General features: G+C 47.3%; 1 protein-coding gene across 1 annotated transcript in view; it reads left to right on the top strand.

Annotated features, from left to right (window-relative positions):
* The first annotated feature begins 6,787 nt into the window (after positions 1-6,787).
* Positions 6,788-17,378, top strand: part of usp22 (ubiquitin specific peptidase 22) — a 171,075-nt gene continuing 160,484 nt past the window's right edge. The window contains exons 1-2 of the mRNA XM_038819881.1: positions 6,788-6,960; positions 7,301-7,398. Coding sequence (XP_038675809.1) covers positions 7,357-7,398 — 42 coding nt within the window. The 5' untranslated portion in view covers positions 6,788-6,960; positions 7,301-7,356. The remainder of the gene's footprint in view (positions 6,961-7,300; positions 7,399-17,378) is intronic.

The following is a 17,378-nucleotide window of genomic DNA, read 5'->3' as shown; positions in this document are numbered from 1 at the left end:
ACTGACGTTGTTTCTCTCTCCAATCACACGGTACGTGCCTGTCAATCAAGCTGCTGGAAGGCGGGGCCTTCCCCAGTCTGACCTGCTACTGCAGCACGTGATTCTGTATTGGTCAAGCTTTCCAACAAAGGAGACTGTTCTGCTCCTCATGCTGTCCTTGCCTTTCGGGCTACAGTTTAGCTTCTGTATAGTGCTACAAATTATTGTTAAATTAAGAAAAAATGTGCATTGCATACTGTATTTCATTGTCTCAGCCAATTAAATTGATGATGTGGAGATGCCGGCGTTGGACTGGGGTGAGCACAGTAAGAAGTCTTACAACACCAGGTTAAAGTCCAACAGGTTTGTTTCAAACACGAGCTTTCGGAGCACGGCTCCTTCTTCAGGTGAATTAAATTGATCACAGTAAGAAGTCTAACAACACCAGGTTAAAGTCCAACAGGTTTGTTTCAAATCACTAGCTTTTGGAGCACTGCTCCTTCCTCAGGTGAATGAAGAGGTAGGTTCCCGAAACATATATATATATATATATATATATAGACAAAGTCAAAGATGCAAGACGATACTTTGAATGCGAGCATTTGCAGATAATTAAGTCTTTACAGATCCAGAGAGAGGGGTAATCCCAGGTTAAAGAGGTGTGAATTGTCTCAAGCCAGGACAGTTGGTAGGATTTCGCAAGCCCAGGCAGAACACGGCCAGCAGCACGGGTTCAATTCCCGTTGTAGCCCTCTAAAATGGACACCAGTCTACAAAATGGAGAACTGCAAAATTGTGACTGCAGGGAAAAACAGCCATAGTAAAGACACACAGCTTGCAGTAGCACTTTGCACGTACAAAACCGGTTTTTAAGGCAGTTGCAGAAACTCAGCCAAAGGTGCAAATAGGAAAGCGATCTGCATACTAATGAGATGATACCGGCCCAGTCCCAGATACAATAGAAACATTTTAAGTATCGATTGATACTTTCTATAGCTACCCAGCCAGAATGGCGCCAGAGAACCCAGGTCAATGACCCCTAGGAACCGCCCCCGCCATCGAGGAACGACTCCAGGATAGGGGAATTCGAATGATATCGATTGGGAAAGACCCAATCGATACTTAGCAGGTGAAAGAGCCCGCCCCAGGGGGCACGGACCTCTAGGACTTATAAAAAGGAGGTCAAGCACATGATTCGGTCTGTTGCTTCCAGATTCCGGCCCAGATCTGTTGCATCCTGACTCCGACCCCAGCCTCCAGATCCTGTCTTTCATCACCGGCCGTTGAGCATCAGCCATCTTTCAGTAAGTGCCAAACAACGATCGCTACGTGACCCGGGCATTGCTTATACTCTTGCCGACTATTAGTGAACAGAAGGTGCAGTCCAGAAAGGAACAAAGGCCTTGTCCCCTGACCTTGCTGGTTCCTACTTAGATAAGTATTTAGTCGTTTAATAGTAGAAATAAGTATTAGTCTTTTAGCGTGTGAATGAGTATTTATTATATCTGTTATAATAAACACTAATTGTTTAGACTTACTGATCGGTGTTAAGACTTATTGCTTTGAACTTGACCTTGATAACTTGTGGCGGTGTCTCTGACGGCACCTGGCGACTCCTGAGCATAGATACAGATACAGAGCCAAACCAGTGTTAAGCACATGTCCTTTAAATGGAGGCGTGTTAATCACACTAACAGTAGAATGAGCAACACCGTACCGGCTTACCTAAACAGGCGCCGGAATGTGACGACTAGGGGCTTTTCACTAACTTCATACTTGTGACAATAAAATATTATTATTATGCTGGCATTCCCACTGACACCATATTCCGCAAATTATTATTTTCTAACTCTAGCTTTAGTGCAAAGTGCCCTGTTAAAACATTTGAAAAGTTGGGAGACAGCTTGGCAAGTTTCCTCTGTGACGTTGAACTAAACTGACAATGCTGTTAGCTTACGTTGTAAAGCAATATGACATAGACAGTTGTTTGATAGCACAGAACTGGAGTATCACTGAAAAAGTCAAAGGTTTTTGTCTTCCACTCATCAAAACCTTTGCAAGAATACCAAATGTAAAGGGAACAACAATTTATACTTCATGAGAAGAGAGGGCTGATTGGTTGGCAAGTAGACTCTGATTGCTTGAGATGTTGCCATGGAGAATACACCAGTTAACTGATGACTGACAGTTAACAGCAAAGCTTTGTTTAAATTCAAACCAGGCAGGTTGACTCTGATTGGTCAAGCTATTACCCTGGGGGAACCAGAGAATAGCTGTCACCTATTTTGTTCAGTTGAAAAGGTGCAATGTGTGCACATGTTCTTTCTGCATGAAAAGAACAGGGCTCGGTGCATTCCTTTATATGGCTGCTAGCAAGTATCTTGTGCTATATTATGAACCTGGTTGATAATCTTAAATTGGTTGTTGGAGTAATTTTTAGCTCTCTGAGGATTGTTTAGGAAATGTTGTCCAATTGTAGAATTGCTTCGAACATTGGACACGATTCTCCGGCCTCACTAGGCTCTCGCTGAAGCAGGGACCCTCGGCTGTGGATGGAGGACCCTTGGCTGGGGATGGTGAACCCTTTGCAGGAATGGGCCGCTATGGGAGGGTGGGGGGTGGGAGACGCTGGGGGGCAACCCCTTGCAGCACCAACATGCCAACCCCTGGATTGTGTGTACCCATTCCAGGGACAACCCTTGTCCCTGCCCGTCTGCCCCAATGACCACCCATAACCCCCACTGACTGCCGAGGTCTCTGGCCGTTTGGCTGAAGGCTATTGCTAATAAGAAATTGGCAGTCGTTTATAAGTAAGCACACAAACCAAGTGGATCCCCGTGGGTGGGCGGGCCATGTGACATGTGAGAATTATAACCTAGCATCCCAATCAGATCGCGATCTCTGGACACTGAGAATGAACACTGTGGGAGGCAACACCACAAGCGCAGCAGCCAACATCTGAACAGCCAGCTGCAAGGAGGACATGTCCACGGCTGGAGAGTGGGTGAGTACCACGGGAATGGGACCATCACCCGGTCCAGGTGATGTTACCAGCGGGTGTCCAGGGTACAGGGTGCAGGGGTCCGGTGAGGGGGACCGCTGCGGCTAGGTGTGCGAGGACAGGGCGTTCTGGGTGGGGGCAGGGAGGATCAATGGGAGATTGGAGGGTCCCAGGGTGGGAGCCATTGCTGTTTGTCACTCTAATACCCTCTCCCAATTCCTTACAGATATTGAACGTTATGGCAGGGGTATTGGACACGGAAGTTGCCCTTGTGGTGCTGCTGCTAGGCCGGGTGGCCAGACGCCTGAGACGACGGCAGCAGCAGCGTCTGCTCAAGGCGATGGCCCATGTGCCGGATCCCACCCCACACCCTAAGGACCTGGCCGCCCAACAGTCCAGGGAGGGACCCAGAGGGGGAGCCCCACAACGACCCAGGGTGTACAGGTGTTGCTGGTCATTTGAACAGGTGATGGACAACTTGTGCCGCAGGAGGCTCCGCCTCAACAAGGAGACGGTGCAGCATCTGTGCCATGTCCTTGTGGAATTGGCACCACACGGAGGAGGAAGACACCTGCTCCCGGTGGCCATCAAGGTCACAGCAACCCTGAACGTTTGCGCCCCGGGAGCATTCCAGGGCTCGAGGGGGGACCTGTGTGATATCTCGCAGGCCACAGCCCACAGGTGCATTCGACAGGTCACAGATGCTCTGTATGCCTGAGCGGAAAACTTTAACATGGACCAAGCCCCGGCAGCAGGTTTCTCCGCCATTGCCGGGATGCCCCAGATCCAGAGCGTAATAGATGCCATGCATGTTGCCTTGCACTCATCGGGCCATCTGGGGGTGTCCAAGTAACCAAAAAGGGTCCCATTCCCTCAACATACAGCTCGTGTGGGACCTCCAGATGAAGATAATAAACGTGTGTGTCCACTTCCGGGGGAGTGTCCATGACAACTACAGCCTGGGACAGTTGGTCATCCCCGACCTCTTTGAGGACCCCCCCAGGATGGCTGGCTGGCTCTTGAAGATAAGGGGAACCCGCTGAGGACCTGGCCAATGAGGCCAGTACGGAGACCAGTCACCGAAGTGGAGACCTGGTACAATGAGGCCCATGTTGCCACTTGGGCTGTCATTGAGCGGTGCATTGGATTGCTCAAGACGCGGTTCCGATGCCTCGACCGCTCCGGTGGTGCACTGTAGTACAGTCCCCGGAGGGTCGCCCGCTTTATGGTGGTTTGCTGTGCCCTCCACAACCTCACACAGTAGTAGGCTGACATGCTGGAGGTTGGTGATTAGGAACATGTAGCCACCGAGGAGGGGAAGAGGAGGATAAGGATGATGAGGCAGCGCCGGACCAGCAGGTGCTGGAGGACGACTTTGGGGAGGAACCTGTGGACCAGGCAGAGGTTGCAGGACAGGCAGCAGCAATGAGGGTCCGGCTAGCCCGGAGGACGGGGGAAGCCCTCATACTCACCCGATTCACTTAGGATGTGGCCTGGTCCATCACTCCCACTCTCATTTCCCACCCTCACAGATTGCTGGGATTGTGTCGGCTGGGGCCCTCAGTGATTGTCGATGTGCTTGGCCTTCCGAGCTCTACCATTATGTCTAGATGTCTCCCCAGGATGCACATCTGAGGTGGAGGCATCCAGCTGCTTACCTCGTCCCATGGCCTCAGGTGCTCCTGGCGGGCGTCCTCTAGGGATTCTGGGGCCGGCACATACACAGCCATGCTGCCCTGTCCTGTGTCCTGATTGTGAGATGTGGCCTCATTAGAGGGGTGGAATTCGGGGGAGCTGATGGCCACCGTCGCCACTCCATGAGATGGTTCTGGGTTGGCACTGAGCGCACCATACTCCCGGTTGGTGTCCATAGGGCCCTGGGGTTTACCTTGGGACAGAGGAGCAGCTGGTTCGAACCCCAGCTGCCCCTGCATCAAACGGCTCTGCAAGCCCTGGCAGTTCCCCATGGTCCGCACCATCACGTCGATGCCTTTGGCAATGCTCCTCAGTAACTGGGACAAGCTCCGCAGTGTCTTGGCCATTCCCATTCAAGAGCAGCAGATGTCCTGTAGAACCTCATCAAGGTCAGCGTGGTACTGGGTGACATCCCCCAGCGAGGCAGACATTCTGTTGAGACACCCAGCCATGGCCGTCACCGACTGCACAACACCTTGGACACCTTCACTAATGGTGCCGACATCGTGCACCAGGCTCAACTTCGGTCGCTACCTATAAGTGTTGGCCTCAATGTCACTCATTGCTGGCGACATCTCCTGCACCTGTAACCTCTAGGACTCCTCCAAGCGGCTATGGATCTGCTGGAGTATCGCTGACATCTCCCTCTGAATGTCCAGGCTACTCCCTAACGTCTCCATCAGCTCCGGGTAACCCTATTCCACAGGCTCAGCATCAGGCTGGAACCCAGCTGTGTCCTGGGATTTAGCTGTCCTCCAATTGTTGTCTCGCCTGGGGGTTCCTGCCTCCACCTGATGTACATCAGCAGCAGTCTGGTGCTCACCAGATTGTGCCCCAGAAGCCTGACCACGAACATGTCGCACCGAGGTGTGTGTATCTGCACTGGTGGAGGGTGGGGATGACAGCTGTGCCGCGACTATTACGGTGGCATCCTCGGAGCTCTCCTCTGGGCATTGGTATCTACAGATTCATGCTGCCCGGTGTAGGTCATTGGCCTTCTGCCTACACTGAATGCCAGTCCTCCTGGTCACACTCCCCGAGCTCACAGCTGTCGCCACCTCGTCTCAGGCAGCACTGGCTGCCCTATGGCTAACCCTCCGGGACCCCCGGGGGAACAGAACATCCCTCCTGGCCTCCGCGGTGTCGAGAAGCCTCCCCAGGTCAGCGTCGCTGAATCTTGGGGCTGGTCTCCTCCATTTTTGCAAGCTGGATGAGGTTCGTTGAGCAAGTGCTGATTAAGTACTGGCGAGCGCGGTGCCGGTGAATCGTCTGGCGAACCTTCATTTGCAGGGAGAAGCCCGTGAGGTCTCGTTAAGTGGACCAATTAATGCTGAATAGCATTGCCGGCCTCGCTGGGCCTCGCACCAAGAAGCTTGTGGCAATTCTCGCTCGCTACAACGCTTCGAAATCTTTCCGGAGAATCGCACCCAGTGTTTTGAGTTTTGCATGTATTATTGGATGTGGGTTTGGAGTCTGAAGCTTTGGTAAAATGAGGTGACTGCTGTATGACATGAGATCAGCTGAGGCATTGTACTGATTCCCCACCCCTTCCTCTGTAGTGGCAGATCCATGCAGTGAAGAGGTAGAAAATAATACAGTCACTCAGTAATTGTCAAAATAAATCATGTCTGGTACTTCTGTTTCAGTGCCTTAAATAATACCCATCTAAATAATAAATTAAATAATGCCCATCTAAATCAATTCCACTCCCTCGTCTCTAATTTATCAGCAGCCCATTAGCTGAGTGCTGGCTGATTGAATATGTGTGTTGCTTTTAAGGTTTCCTCTCATATCTTGTTACTTGAAAGTGCACTTAGTCACAAACTGCAGGTCATAAACTCACTTTATATAGCAGCGAAAACATTTTGCTCTGATGACATTGGAAGAATTCTCGTGGCTAATTATGGCTGTGTCTTTCAAAATATATATCACCTTCTTTAAAAATCAAATCAAAATTTAAGCCGTCAATGTTTTGAGTCATTTTGTGTTGCAATAACTTTAATTTATATTAAATAGTTCTGTAGGTAATTAATATTTATCTTGTTCGGAATAAATTTGTATCAATCTTATTTTTTGCATCATTTATTTTAGCTACTTTGCTTCTCCTTTTAAATTTGGCTTGTTTATTTTTGTGACCCAAATCTTGCTCTGCCTCTCTCTCTATCTGTGATATTTATGGTTCAGACTCAGCAACTCAGTTATGTTTTTTTCATGTAGGAACAGAACAGGCAAGATGGCAGATGCAACTGGTTACCATTTCTGATTGTTGTACATTTTCTATGAAGGTAAGCAATCTGGGCAGCATGGTAACACAGTAGGTAGCACTGTTGCTTCACAGCACCAGGGTCCCAGGTTCGATTCCCAGCCTGGGTCGCTGTCTGTGCGGAGTCTGCACGTTCTCCCCGTGTCTGCGCGGGTTGCCTCCGGGTGCACTGGTTTCCTCCCACAAGTCCCGAAACACGTTCTGTTCGGTGAATTGGACATTCTGAATTCTCCCTCTGTGTACCTGAACAGGTGCCGGAGTGTGGCGACTAGGGACTTTTCACAGTAACTTCATTGCAGTGTTAATTGTACTTGTGACAATAATAAAGATTATCATTATTAATTTGGTGCACTTTTCTTCAGAGGGATGAAAATGAGTGAGTTCAATTCCCTCAGGATTGGCAAGGAAGATAACCACAATGGTGCCTTTCTTCATTCAGCATACTGAGCAAAGAGGACAGGTAAGGAATTCCACATCAAACTGTCAATGGGTGAATACTTCACATCTGGTGATTGTGTTATGATTAGAAAAAAGATTAATTTATGCAATGTTTTTTACAACCCCAGCTTGTCCCAAAGTCATTTACATCAAAATAAGGTTGAGGTTCTTGCCACCTGTATGGATGAGAGTAGGGATTAGGGGATGGATAAGCAAACTGATCATGGCACCATGGTGCAAGAAGCTATACAACCATGGTGAGCTAACAATAATGTAGTTTTAGCAGGAGACAGTATAGTGAGAGGGATAAACACAGTTCTCTGCAGCCAAAAGTGGGAGTAGGGTCTCTGAATTGCCTGCTTGGTGCCAGGGTTCAGGATATCAGCTCTGGGTTGGAGAGAAACGTGCATCATAACAGGTTTATCTAGGCTGTCCATAAACATGATATGCCTGGTCAGCGTCGGTCCCTTTCGCACAAGTCATTGTGCCTCCCTCACGGAATCACCCCTGTCATAATTTGGGTTATTGTCAGCCTTTTCGAAGACTCGTTTACGTGCCGGTCTCTTGCTTCGTAATCTCTTTACTCTGTGGCTTTGGAAGGCATGCACCTGTGATTGCCACACATGCGTCACCAACGTATTTCTTTTTCATTTCTTACCACGGCGCTCTTTGCTGCTTCTCTATATGCTTTCTGTCTCAAACGTGCCAATCATGACCTCACCTTCTTCTCTTTTACTTTTGACAGTGAGATGAGCTAGCTCTCCCAGCCTTCTCCTCTTCTATCTTCTTGTTTTAACAATTAGGTGGCAAATTCGTTTCTTGTTATGTTTGGACTTGGCAGCCCCTGGTTCGGTGCTGGTCTGCACCCTGTGCTTGGAAGTATGCGGATGCTCAGGTGTAGCCTGAGGTACCGACGTGCCATCACTGGCTTGTGTGACCATGCCCAATTCTGCAGCCTCAACTTGATGTTGGAGCATCTTGCTTTCTGGTGCCTGGGTGGAGGTTGGATCTACGACAACAGGTGCTGTTCCTTCTTGGCTGGCTGGAGCAATGCTCAATAGCTACTCATCACTGGAAATAAAGGTGCAGATACTCTCTGATCGTGATGATCCAGGCGTTGAGTCTGATCTTGCTCGAGTCGATGTGTTTGATCCATCGAGCTACACAGTGAGATAGTCATCCGTTCCTTCGCTGACTCATACCCAGAGTCACCATTTCAACATCAGAGCTGGTCTCATCGTGTTCATCATCAATGTCTTTCCACTCATCTTCATCAATATCAATGCTATCGTATTCATCATCAATATCTTCCCACTCATTCTCAGTATCCTCAAGGATCAGGGAGTCGAGTACGGGAACCATTTCAGAGACCTGAAACGATTCACCAAGTTCCTCTGGTGCTCGTGTCTCTAAGATAGGCACAATGTCGTCTGTTTCTAACTTGTTCAGTAGCTGGTCCTTCGAGGTATCAGCCACTGCGATCTCCGTTTTCATTTTGGAGTGTGCCACCTCAGAGTTCCTGACCTTCTCAGTGTCCAGTGCGGTCTAGGCGACCCCGTGACCACCTCGTCATTCCTTCCAAACTACCGGAGTAGGGCTTCTTAGGCCACTTCATTAAGTCCATTCTTGCTCCTGTGAAAGAGATTTATGAGTATTTCATATTGATCTTCATCTGGCTTACCTTCCACTCCATTACTTTCTCCATCAAAGTCACCATATATATATTCGTAGTGCTCATCGTCGGATTCAGCATAGTTTGCAATAATTTTTCCTGTAAAATACAACATTGCACGCGGAATTATTGGTTCGCGCAGGAGGCAGCCAAGTTCAAAGTCAGCATTGAGTTTTGATGTCGAACTTTTGCTTCACATTCCATGCTGTGGATCTTCAGAACTGAAGAAATTAAAGGATTATTCATTTGGTACAGTTATTGTAACTGTCCTGTGAGTGCTTCGACCTTTGTGCTTCGATTTAGTATTAATTGTTTTCACTGTGACATTTTTGCCCTCCCTCCAGTCGATCTTACAGCCTGTGCACCCCCATGATTTCAGGCTGATCAAAGAATGAAGATTCAAGCTTGTCAGGCCGTGAATCAATCTGGTATGCTTTCATAATCACCTTGTTTGTGAAATATTCATTGGGCTTAAACTTAAACTCCAAAGTGAAGCTCCTTGGCTTCTCATGTTCTGAACATTTAACATTCACATCCTGTAGATGCTTTAATGTGGGGTCATCATGCTTCTGTATCATGCCACTGAGCACATGCACCTTCTTGAAGACTGTTAACCAAAATTGCAGAATGCTTGCTGGCCCTTCCGTCTCTTGTCGGATTTGTCGTCATCCGCCTGGATTTTTTCTGAATCCTCATCAAATGTGTACACTATGATATCTTCTATTCTATGGATCCGTGGCATTCAGCTGGCCACCCGTCTTCTGGGACAAACAGTCGCTCAGCTATGTTCACGGCCTCCCACACATCTGCTCCTAGGGTGGACTCACGTTTCGTGTTCACAATGGAGAACGGCACAATATGTCTTTTATTGCGCACCCAAGCTTCGAAGACACTTTCCCCAATGTCTCAAACTCATTTCCACTGTAGTCGACCAGCGTCATTGGCAGGGTTACGACTTTCGGTGTCACCCGCAAGCAGTGCAGCTCACCCAAACTGAGGAGGTTTGCCTTCGCTTCCGTGTGAGGTTTGCACTTTATCATCATGTTGTTCAGCATCACTGGAATGGTCCATCTTCTGAACTGCATTTATCGACTCTATCTGCTCGACTGATCTACTTTGGCCCACTATCGGACGTACAAAAAATTGTTTCCCAAAATGACCAACACGGCCCACTTGAAACAAACTCTTTCATAGGCCGGACATTGCCGTGGGCTATGTCGATTGCCACATTTCTAGCACAAGTTGGTGGCTAGTGTTGGCTGCTTAAAATGGCGCCCGCACTGAGACCATGTTTCTTCATGACGTGCATCACAGCACTAATGGCGTGGCGTCTTCCTCAATGTTGCCACCAAAATCCTTCAAGCTGTGTGCGCTGTTTTGCTGTGCAGCCATCTTACTCGCATGACACATCTTAATATGGCTTTCTGGTTGAAGCTCTTTCTGGGTACGCGTACTAACTATGTCACGTACACATGCTTCATTATTTTTCATAGAGCAATACCGAGCAAAGTACTTTAATGCTTCATTGTCGCTCTTGTTCTGCTCTTCGCTGCCACAGGCAAAAGTATATGGTTCTGTTGCTTGAGGACCTGCTGCCGCGAACAGCAATGCAATGAGCCTTTCATCAGGCTGTGCCTGCAGGCCAAGGGCTACAATATAGAATCTGAATTGCTGCTTAAAAGCACGCCAACTTTTTTCTACGTTACCCATGAATTAAAGCTGGTGGAGTCCCTTTATACCTTCCATCTCTAGCTCCATCCTCCTATTGCACAAGTCGCCAATGGTCACAGTTCGCCAGGTCAGTTCTTCCACCAAATTTTAACTTCGTCACTGCCGTTTTTCACCTTCAAATCTTCAGCACTCTGGTACCATGTTGTGTTCGGTGTTCCATGTCCAGCAAGGAATCCACAGAACTGCTTGTGACTTGTCTGGGGTACCCTCAAGCACACTTGGAGATTGGCGCACCCTTTCAAAACGGCGGACTGATCTCTGATGAGCCAGTCTGGTGAGCGAGTTCAGCCCCCCCAGTGATGGAAAAAATTCTGTGTGGGCTAGCCTGGGGAAAAATTCCCCAGGGCCTGAAAAAGTGACTAAGTGTTGTTAGATAGCGATGGGGAACTCGCCAACAGAGCTGATGAAAACTTCCAGCCAAACCAGCCTGAAATGACATTTCGAAACATTTCCGTTTAATCGCACCAAATATTTCAAGTCGGTAACCTTCAGCAGTTCTGATGTAAAGTCATTGACTTGAAACATTAAATATTTATCTTCAAAGATGCTGCCAGGCCTGCTGAGTATTTCCAGAATTTTCTGTTTTTATTGCTTTCCCTGTCAAATGGAAGATTTAGTAAAAGTATAAAAGGCCGTTTCAATTACAAGATATTAAAATTAAATAAAAAGGCTGACATGGTTTATCAGCACTTTACGAGAGTTTATGGATTCCTTTTTTTCTTAGAAAATATTTTATTGAAGCATTTGTAATTTTTACAGTTTAACACTTTAACATTCCTAAAACAACCGCGCGGGCCGGCGCATGCAAAAAAACTAAAAACAACGTCCCCTACTACTCCCGCCCTATTTCCTAATTACCCATGTACTAAGTTCCATGTCCTTGTCTTACACTACCATGCCTCCCATTTTGCCCAGATTTAACTTGAGAAGCTGTCCCCAATCCTTAGCCACCTGGATCCCCAGATACCTAAAGCTCCTCCCCACCACCTTAGAAGGTAACACCCTCAGTCTAATTTCCTGCCACCGTGCCTGAATTGCAAACACTCGCTCTTTCCCATTTATGGATTCCTGAGTTTATAGATTCCTGAGGCTGCTGCAGCTTCAGGCTGACACTGTCACTTGTTCGAGTCTTAGATAACCAACATTTGGAATATACCTCCTTCCAGACAGACTAGTGAAGGTGAAAACCTTGGAATCAATTTATGAAACAATTGGATAATTTAATAGAAGGACTTTGGTGTATTTTTAAATTGATGAATTAAGGTTGACCAATTGACCTTACTTGTGGTGAATCATTTTGCTATCATGTGGGTAATATCAAACATGCAATACCACTGAGTGTCTGAAAGTGGCACTCTTGTATCATTGATCTGTAGTGAGTAGCTCAACAGCGCCATTCGCAGGAAATGAGTACTGCTGCAGGTTTATTTTTTAAAGGGTTACTTTAAGCTTAATATCAGAGTTATCTTCTATAATTTATTAAAGGTGTTCAAAGTAATCATGTTTGCTACATGATACGTAATTGCCGTGGAAATTAAGGTGAGTATTTATAAAATACTAGACTGGCCTCAACTGAAGCATTGCATATAATTCTGGGCACCACACTTTAGAAAGGATGTGCAGAAAAGATTTACAAGAATGATTCCAGGGATGAAGAATTTTAATGAAGAAGATAGGCTGGAAAAGCTAGTGTTGTTCTCCTGCTTTGAGAAGAAAAGGTTGAGAGGCGATTTGATAACGGTACTCAAAATCATGAGGGGTCTACACATGGAAGGTAGAGAACCAGAGGACAATATTCTAAAGTGGAAAAGAAAAAAATAGGGAGATGAGGAAAATGTCGAGGGCAGCACAGTAGCACAGTGGTTAGCACTGTGGCTTCACAGCGCCAGGGTCACAGGTTCGATTCCCTGCTGGGTCACTATCTGTGTGGAGTCTGCACGTTCTCCCCGTGTCTGTGTGGGTTTCCTCCGGGTGCTCCGGTTTCCTCCCACAGTCCAAAGACGTGCACGTTCGGTGGATTGGCCACGCTAAATTCCCCTTGGTGTCCAAAAAGGTTAGGAGGGGTTATTAGGTTACGGGGATAGGGTGGAAGTGAGGGCTCAAGTGGGTCGGTGCAGACTCGATGGGCCGAATGGCCTCCTTCCGCACTGTATGTTCTATGCTACTAGGCAACAAGTTGTTAGGATCTAGAAAGCATCACTTGAGAGTGCGTTGGAGGCAGATTCACTGAGGGAACTGGATAAGTACCTGAAGAGAAACAATTTGCAGGGCTACGGGGAAAAGGTGTGGAAGTGGGATAGCTGAAATGTTCTTGATTTTAGAGAGCTGGCACAGGCACAACAAGCTGAATAGCATCTTTCTGTGCTGTGGCCATTCCACGATTGCATTCTGTGATTCCATAAAATCACCAGAAGCTGACAGCTCAATAATTACCCTCAGCAGAAGCATACAATATGAAACGAGAAATTAAATAAGACATGGCGGCGGGGGGGGGGGGGGGGGGGGGGGGGGGGGGGGTCACACTTTTCACCCCCATTTTTGGCAGGCTGGAAGGCCGGAGGGGGAGGAGGAGACTCCAACGGGATTCCCAAAATGGCTTTTACGCCACCAGGATTTTCCATTGAGATTGTTCCTGCTGCCTACCAATGATGTAATGGGGTTCCTGACCTTTAATGGCATACATTAGCATCCATTTAACAGGCCTCCCCGCTGTATCATCTCGCCGTGTCATGAATTCCCCTCCCCCACTGGCATAACAGCTGGGTTTACAACAGGTCTTTTCAAAAAGAGACCTGCTGAACAGAACCCGCACGGGGCGCACAGATAAGTACAGTTCCCAGGTGGAAGATGGTATGCCCAGGCAGTACCCTACCAGTGCCCCCGGATGGATCCCGTGTCCATGGGTGGGAGTTGGGGGTTCCCGTGTCCGTGGGAGGATGGTGTTCTGTGGGGGTGGGGGTGCTGGGTTCCATGTTTGGGAGGGAGGGGGGGGGGGATTCTGTGGGGGTATTTCTGCTTCTATTTCTTTCAGACCGAAAGGGAGCCCTGAGCTGAGGGTGTTAACAGAGCCGCTCATTCTGATGGATCTTTCCTTCCTTTTTTTCCTCCAAGTGTTTAAAAATATAGTGGGAAATCCTAGCAAGGCAGCTGGCGGGCTGCCCTCTGCTTTCCCACCCCAGACAACACTTAAGAAAAACATTGATGCTCATGGATTTGTAAGCTAGAGAAAAGTACAGCCTCTGTTTTAAAGGCATAAGGATTTGAGATGAAGATATTAGTACCCTCTACAAATATTGTTCTTAGACAGTTTGGTCGATTTTTCACCTAAAAATGGATTTCCTTCAAAATTATTTAATGTATGAACAAAATACAGTGAATACTGGAAACCTGATATTAAAACTGAAAGTACTGAAAATGCCCAGCAGGTCAGGAAGCATCTGTGAAGAAAAAACAGAGATAATGGGCTTGATTCAAAAGCAAAGGTACGAGGCACGTTCAATGGAGTCAAGGCCACCCAAGGTACAAGAGTGGAGTCCAGTTTGGGTTGGTCTGCCCAGCTTATCTCAGAGTAACTTTTGAGGGAAAAGACTACTTCTTTGATACACCGGACTCTTTTTAAAATGTTTTTATTAGGGTTTTTCATTTTATGCAAAACAAAGATGAAAGCGAACTTAGAAACTGTATACATTGGTTACAATTCACATTTTTTACATGTGCCCAGCTTTGACTTGGCCTCCAAATCCCCCTCCCCTTCTTGTCATCTGGCGTGTCTTCTTTGTTCGTTGGTTCATCAAACCTGGACCTATTGGGGTAGCATAGTGCTACGTATGCTGCTTCAAGTTAGGTGGCTCACGTGGGGTATGGTCGGGCTCTGTGCCTCTTTGTTCCATCCCACCTACCCCCCTCTCTCCCCCCTCTCTCCCCCCCCATCCCCACATCCTCTTTCCGTTTGTGCCTGTGGTTCTGCGGATCCCCCCTCCACCTGGCTTATTGGCTGCTGGCTACAAGCAGGTCTTGGAAAAGGTTGGTGAAAGGCCTCCACGTCTTGTGGAAGCCCTCTTCCGACCCACAGATCGTGAATTTGATTTTCTCCATTTGGAGAAATTCCGAAAGGCCGGGCAGCCAGTCTGCAGCTTTGGGTGAATCGCCAGCCAGCAGGATTCTTTGGAGGGCAATTAAGGAGGCAAAGGTTAGGGCGTCCGCCCTCCTCCTCATAAAGAGTACTGGCTGTTTCGATACTTCGAAGACTGTCACTTTCAGGCATGGCTCCAACCTCATCCCAACAACCTTGGACATTGCCTCGAAGAAGGTTGTCCAGAACCAGATAAGTCTGGGGCATGACCAAAACATGTGGGTGTGGTTGGCCGGGCTTCCTTGGCACTGTTCACAGTTATGAGGTGGACTCTTTTGTTATAAAATATAAGTTGGACATATTGTAATTTGGTTTATGGTTCTGTCGACAGGCATGTATTGTTATATTGTTGGAGTTACATGTTTGTTCTCATTCTTTTCTTGTTGTTGGAGTTAAGTTCTTATAGTTCTTAATTAGAAATGAGGTTTTACATTGGAGGATAAATGTGAGTGGTGAAGAGAAGATTAAGTTCACCATCCGAGGGTCAGAGAATGGCTTCCACAAAGCATGGGGCTATTCACCAACTTGTTCCAAGACCTGTTCAAAGCCAACAACCAATTGAGCAGGGGGTTGGTGCACGGGAGCCAATAGAGCCACAGGGAGCAGACAGAAATGGGAGGTGGGGAAATCCGGGGGGTGGGGCGACCAGAGGATCTAACAAGAGGGAGACCAGAAAGGGTCCAAAAGAGAGACCAGAGAGCACAACACAAGTCCACACGAAAGAGAACCCTCAAAAGCAGGCCGACAACATGAGGGGAAGAGGGGAGAAGAAGGGAGTGGAGGCCAAGTGACAGGCTAAGGGAGGGAGGAGGAAGGGAGAGGGAGGGCACTGCCCACATATAAACACCAAACAACGACCGATGATGAAGTAAAGGGCCAAGGACCCTGAATCAGCAAAAGAAGTGAGGTAGGGGGGAGGGGGGAGCATGGGGGAAGGTGGTACTGAAAAGAACAACATGTAAACTGTAACCATTGCATCTAACTTTAACGAGTGTATAGTGCATAAAATGTCAAACTTTAATAAAAATATATTTTTAAAATTCAGGTTTTACACTCTGTGGGGTTCTGTTCTTTGTATTAATTAAATAGCTTTGTTTTAGCGCACAAGTTAAATGAGGTTTGGGTATTTTGTTATTTATATCTAGTTAGGAGTTTTCCTGCTAAGGAGTTAGTTAACACGAGTGGTTTTGGAGGGTTCACTGCAACTCATTATCGTAGTTTTTTTATAGATAATGAGCTTATGTTCTTGTTTTGTTTGGGTTTATTAAACATAGTTTTAGTATTAGGGTAAGTTTTTGTTTGCCTCACTCTAATTTGTATTTGGGCGTGGTTGCTTTCAACGGTGTGGTGTTGTTGGGTGGGGGAAGGGGGGAGGTCATTTGCTGACCGTGTCTATTGATTTTCCTTTGTCCAGTCTTTTGACTTGGATTAGTGACCACCTTGAGCGGATCTTTTTGCTTTACCTTGTCAGTGTTCCTTGGTTAATTTCTGCTACTGAAAATGGCTGACTCTGGATTGATGGAAGGTGGGAGACTCCAATTCTTTAGGTCACCTGGAATATTAGGGGTTTGAAGTGCCCAGTGAAAAGGTCCAAGGCATTTGCCCATCTTAAGAGTTTAAACTCTGATGTAGTGTTTTTGCAAGAGACTCATTTGCAGGTCAGAGATCAAACTCGGCTGTGCAAGGGATGGTTAGAGTAGGTTGTTCATTCTAGTTTTTTTTTTAAATTTAGAGTACCCAATTCATTTTTTTTCCAATTAATGGGCAATTTAGCATGGCCAATCTACCTAACCTGCACATCTTTGGGTTGTGGTGGTGAAACCCACGCAAACACGGGGAGAATGTGCAAACTCCACACGGACAGTGACCCAGATCCGGGATCGAACCTGGGACCTCGGCGCCGTGAGGCAGCAGGGCCAACCCACTGCGCCACCGTGCTGCCGTGTTCATTCTAGTTTTGACGGTAGGCCGATTCTAATTAATAAAAGGGTCCAGTTTTCCACCTCTTAAGGTTTTAGCCGATCCCAACAGTCAATATGTTATTGTCTGTGGTTCCATGGTGAGCACCCCAACATTTACCCCCACCAACTACTATGAGGGCTGGTTTAGCACAGGGCTAAATAGCTGGCCCTATAGCAGGGCAGGTTCAATTCCCGTACCGGCCTGCCCGAACAGGCGCCGGAATGGGCAACTAGGGGCTTTTCACAGTAACTTCATTTGAAGTCTACTTGTGACAATAAGCGATTTTCATTTTCATGTGGATATTATTAACTCATTGGATCCTAGATTGGACCGTTCCAAGTTTAACTCCATTGAGGATGGCCAGGGCTTTATCGTCTTTCATGACACAGGTTGGGAGGGCAGGGGAGCGGTAGACCCTTGGCACATTTTGCACCCAAACAATAAAAACATTTTGTTTTTTTCACACGTCCACCAAGCATATTTGCATATTTTTGTTTTGTTTTGC

This window comes from Scyliorhinus canicula, chromosome 15, assembly GCF_902713615.1.
Source record: "Scyliorhinus canicula chromosome 15, sScyCan1.1, whole genome shotgun sequence".
In the NCBI taxonomy this organism is placed as follows: Eukaryota; Metazoa; Chordata; class Chondrichthyes; order Carcharhiniformes; family Scyliorhinidae; genus Scyliorhinus; species Scyliorhinus canicula.
Note: the sequence above shows the minus strand (reverse complement) of the source record. Positions and strands in the feature narration are given on the sequence as shown.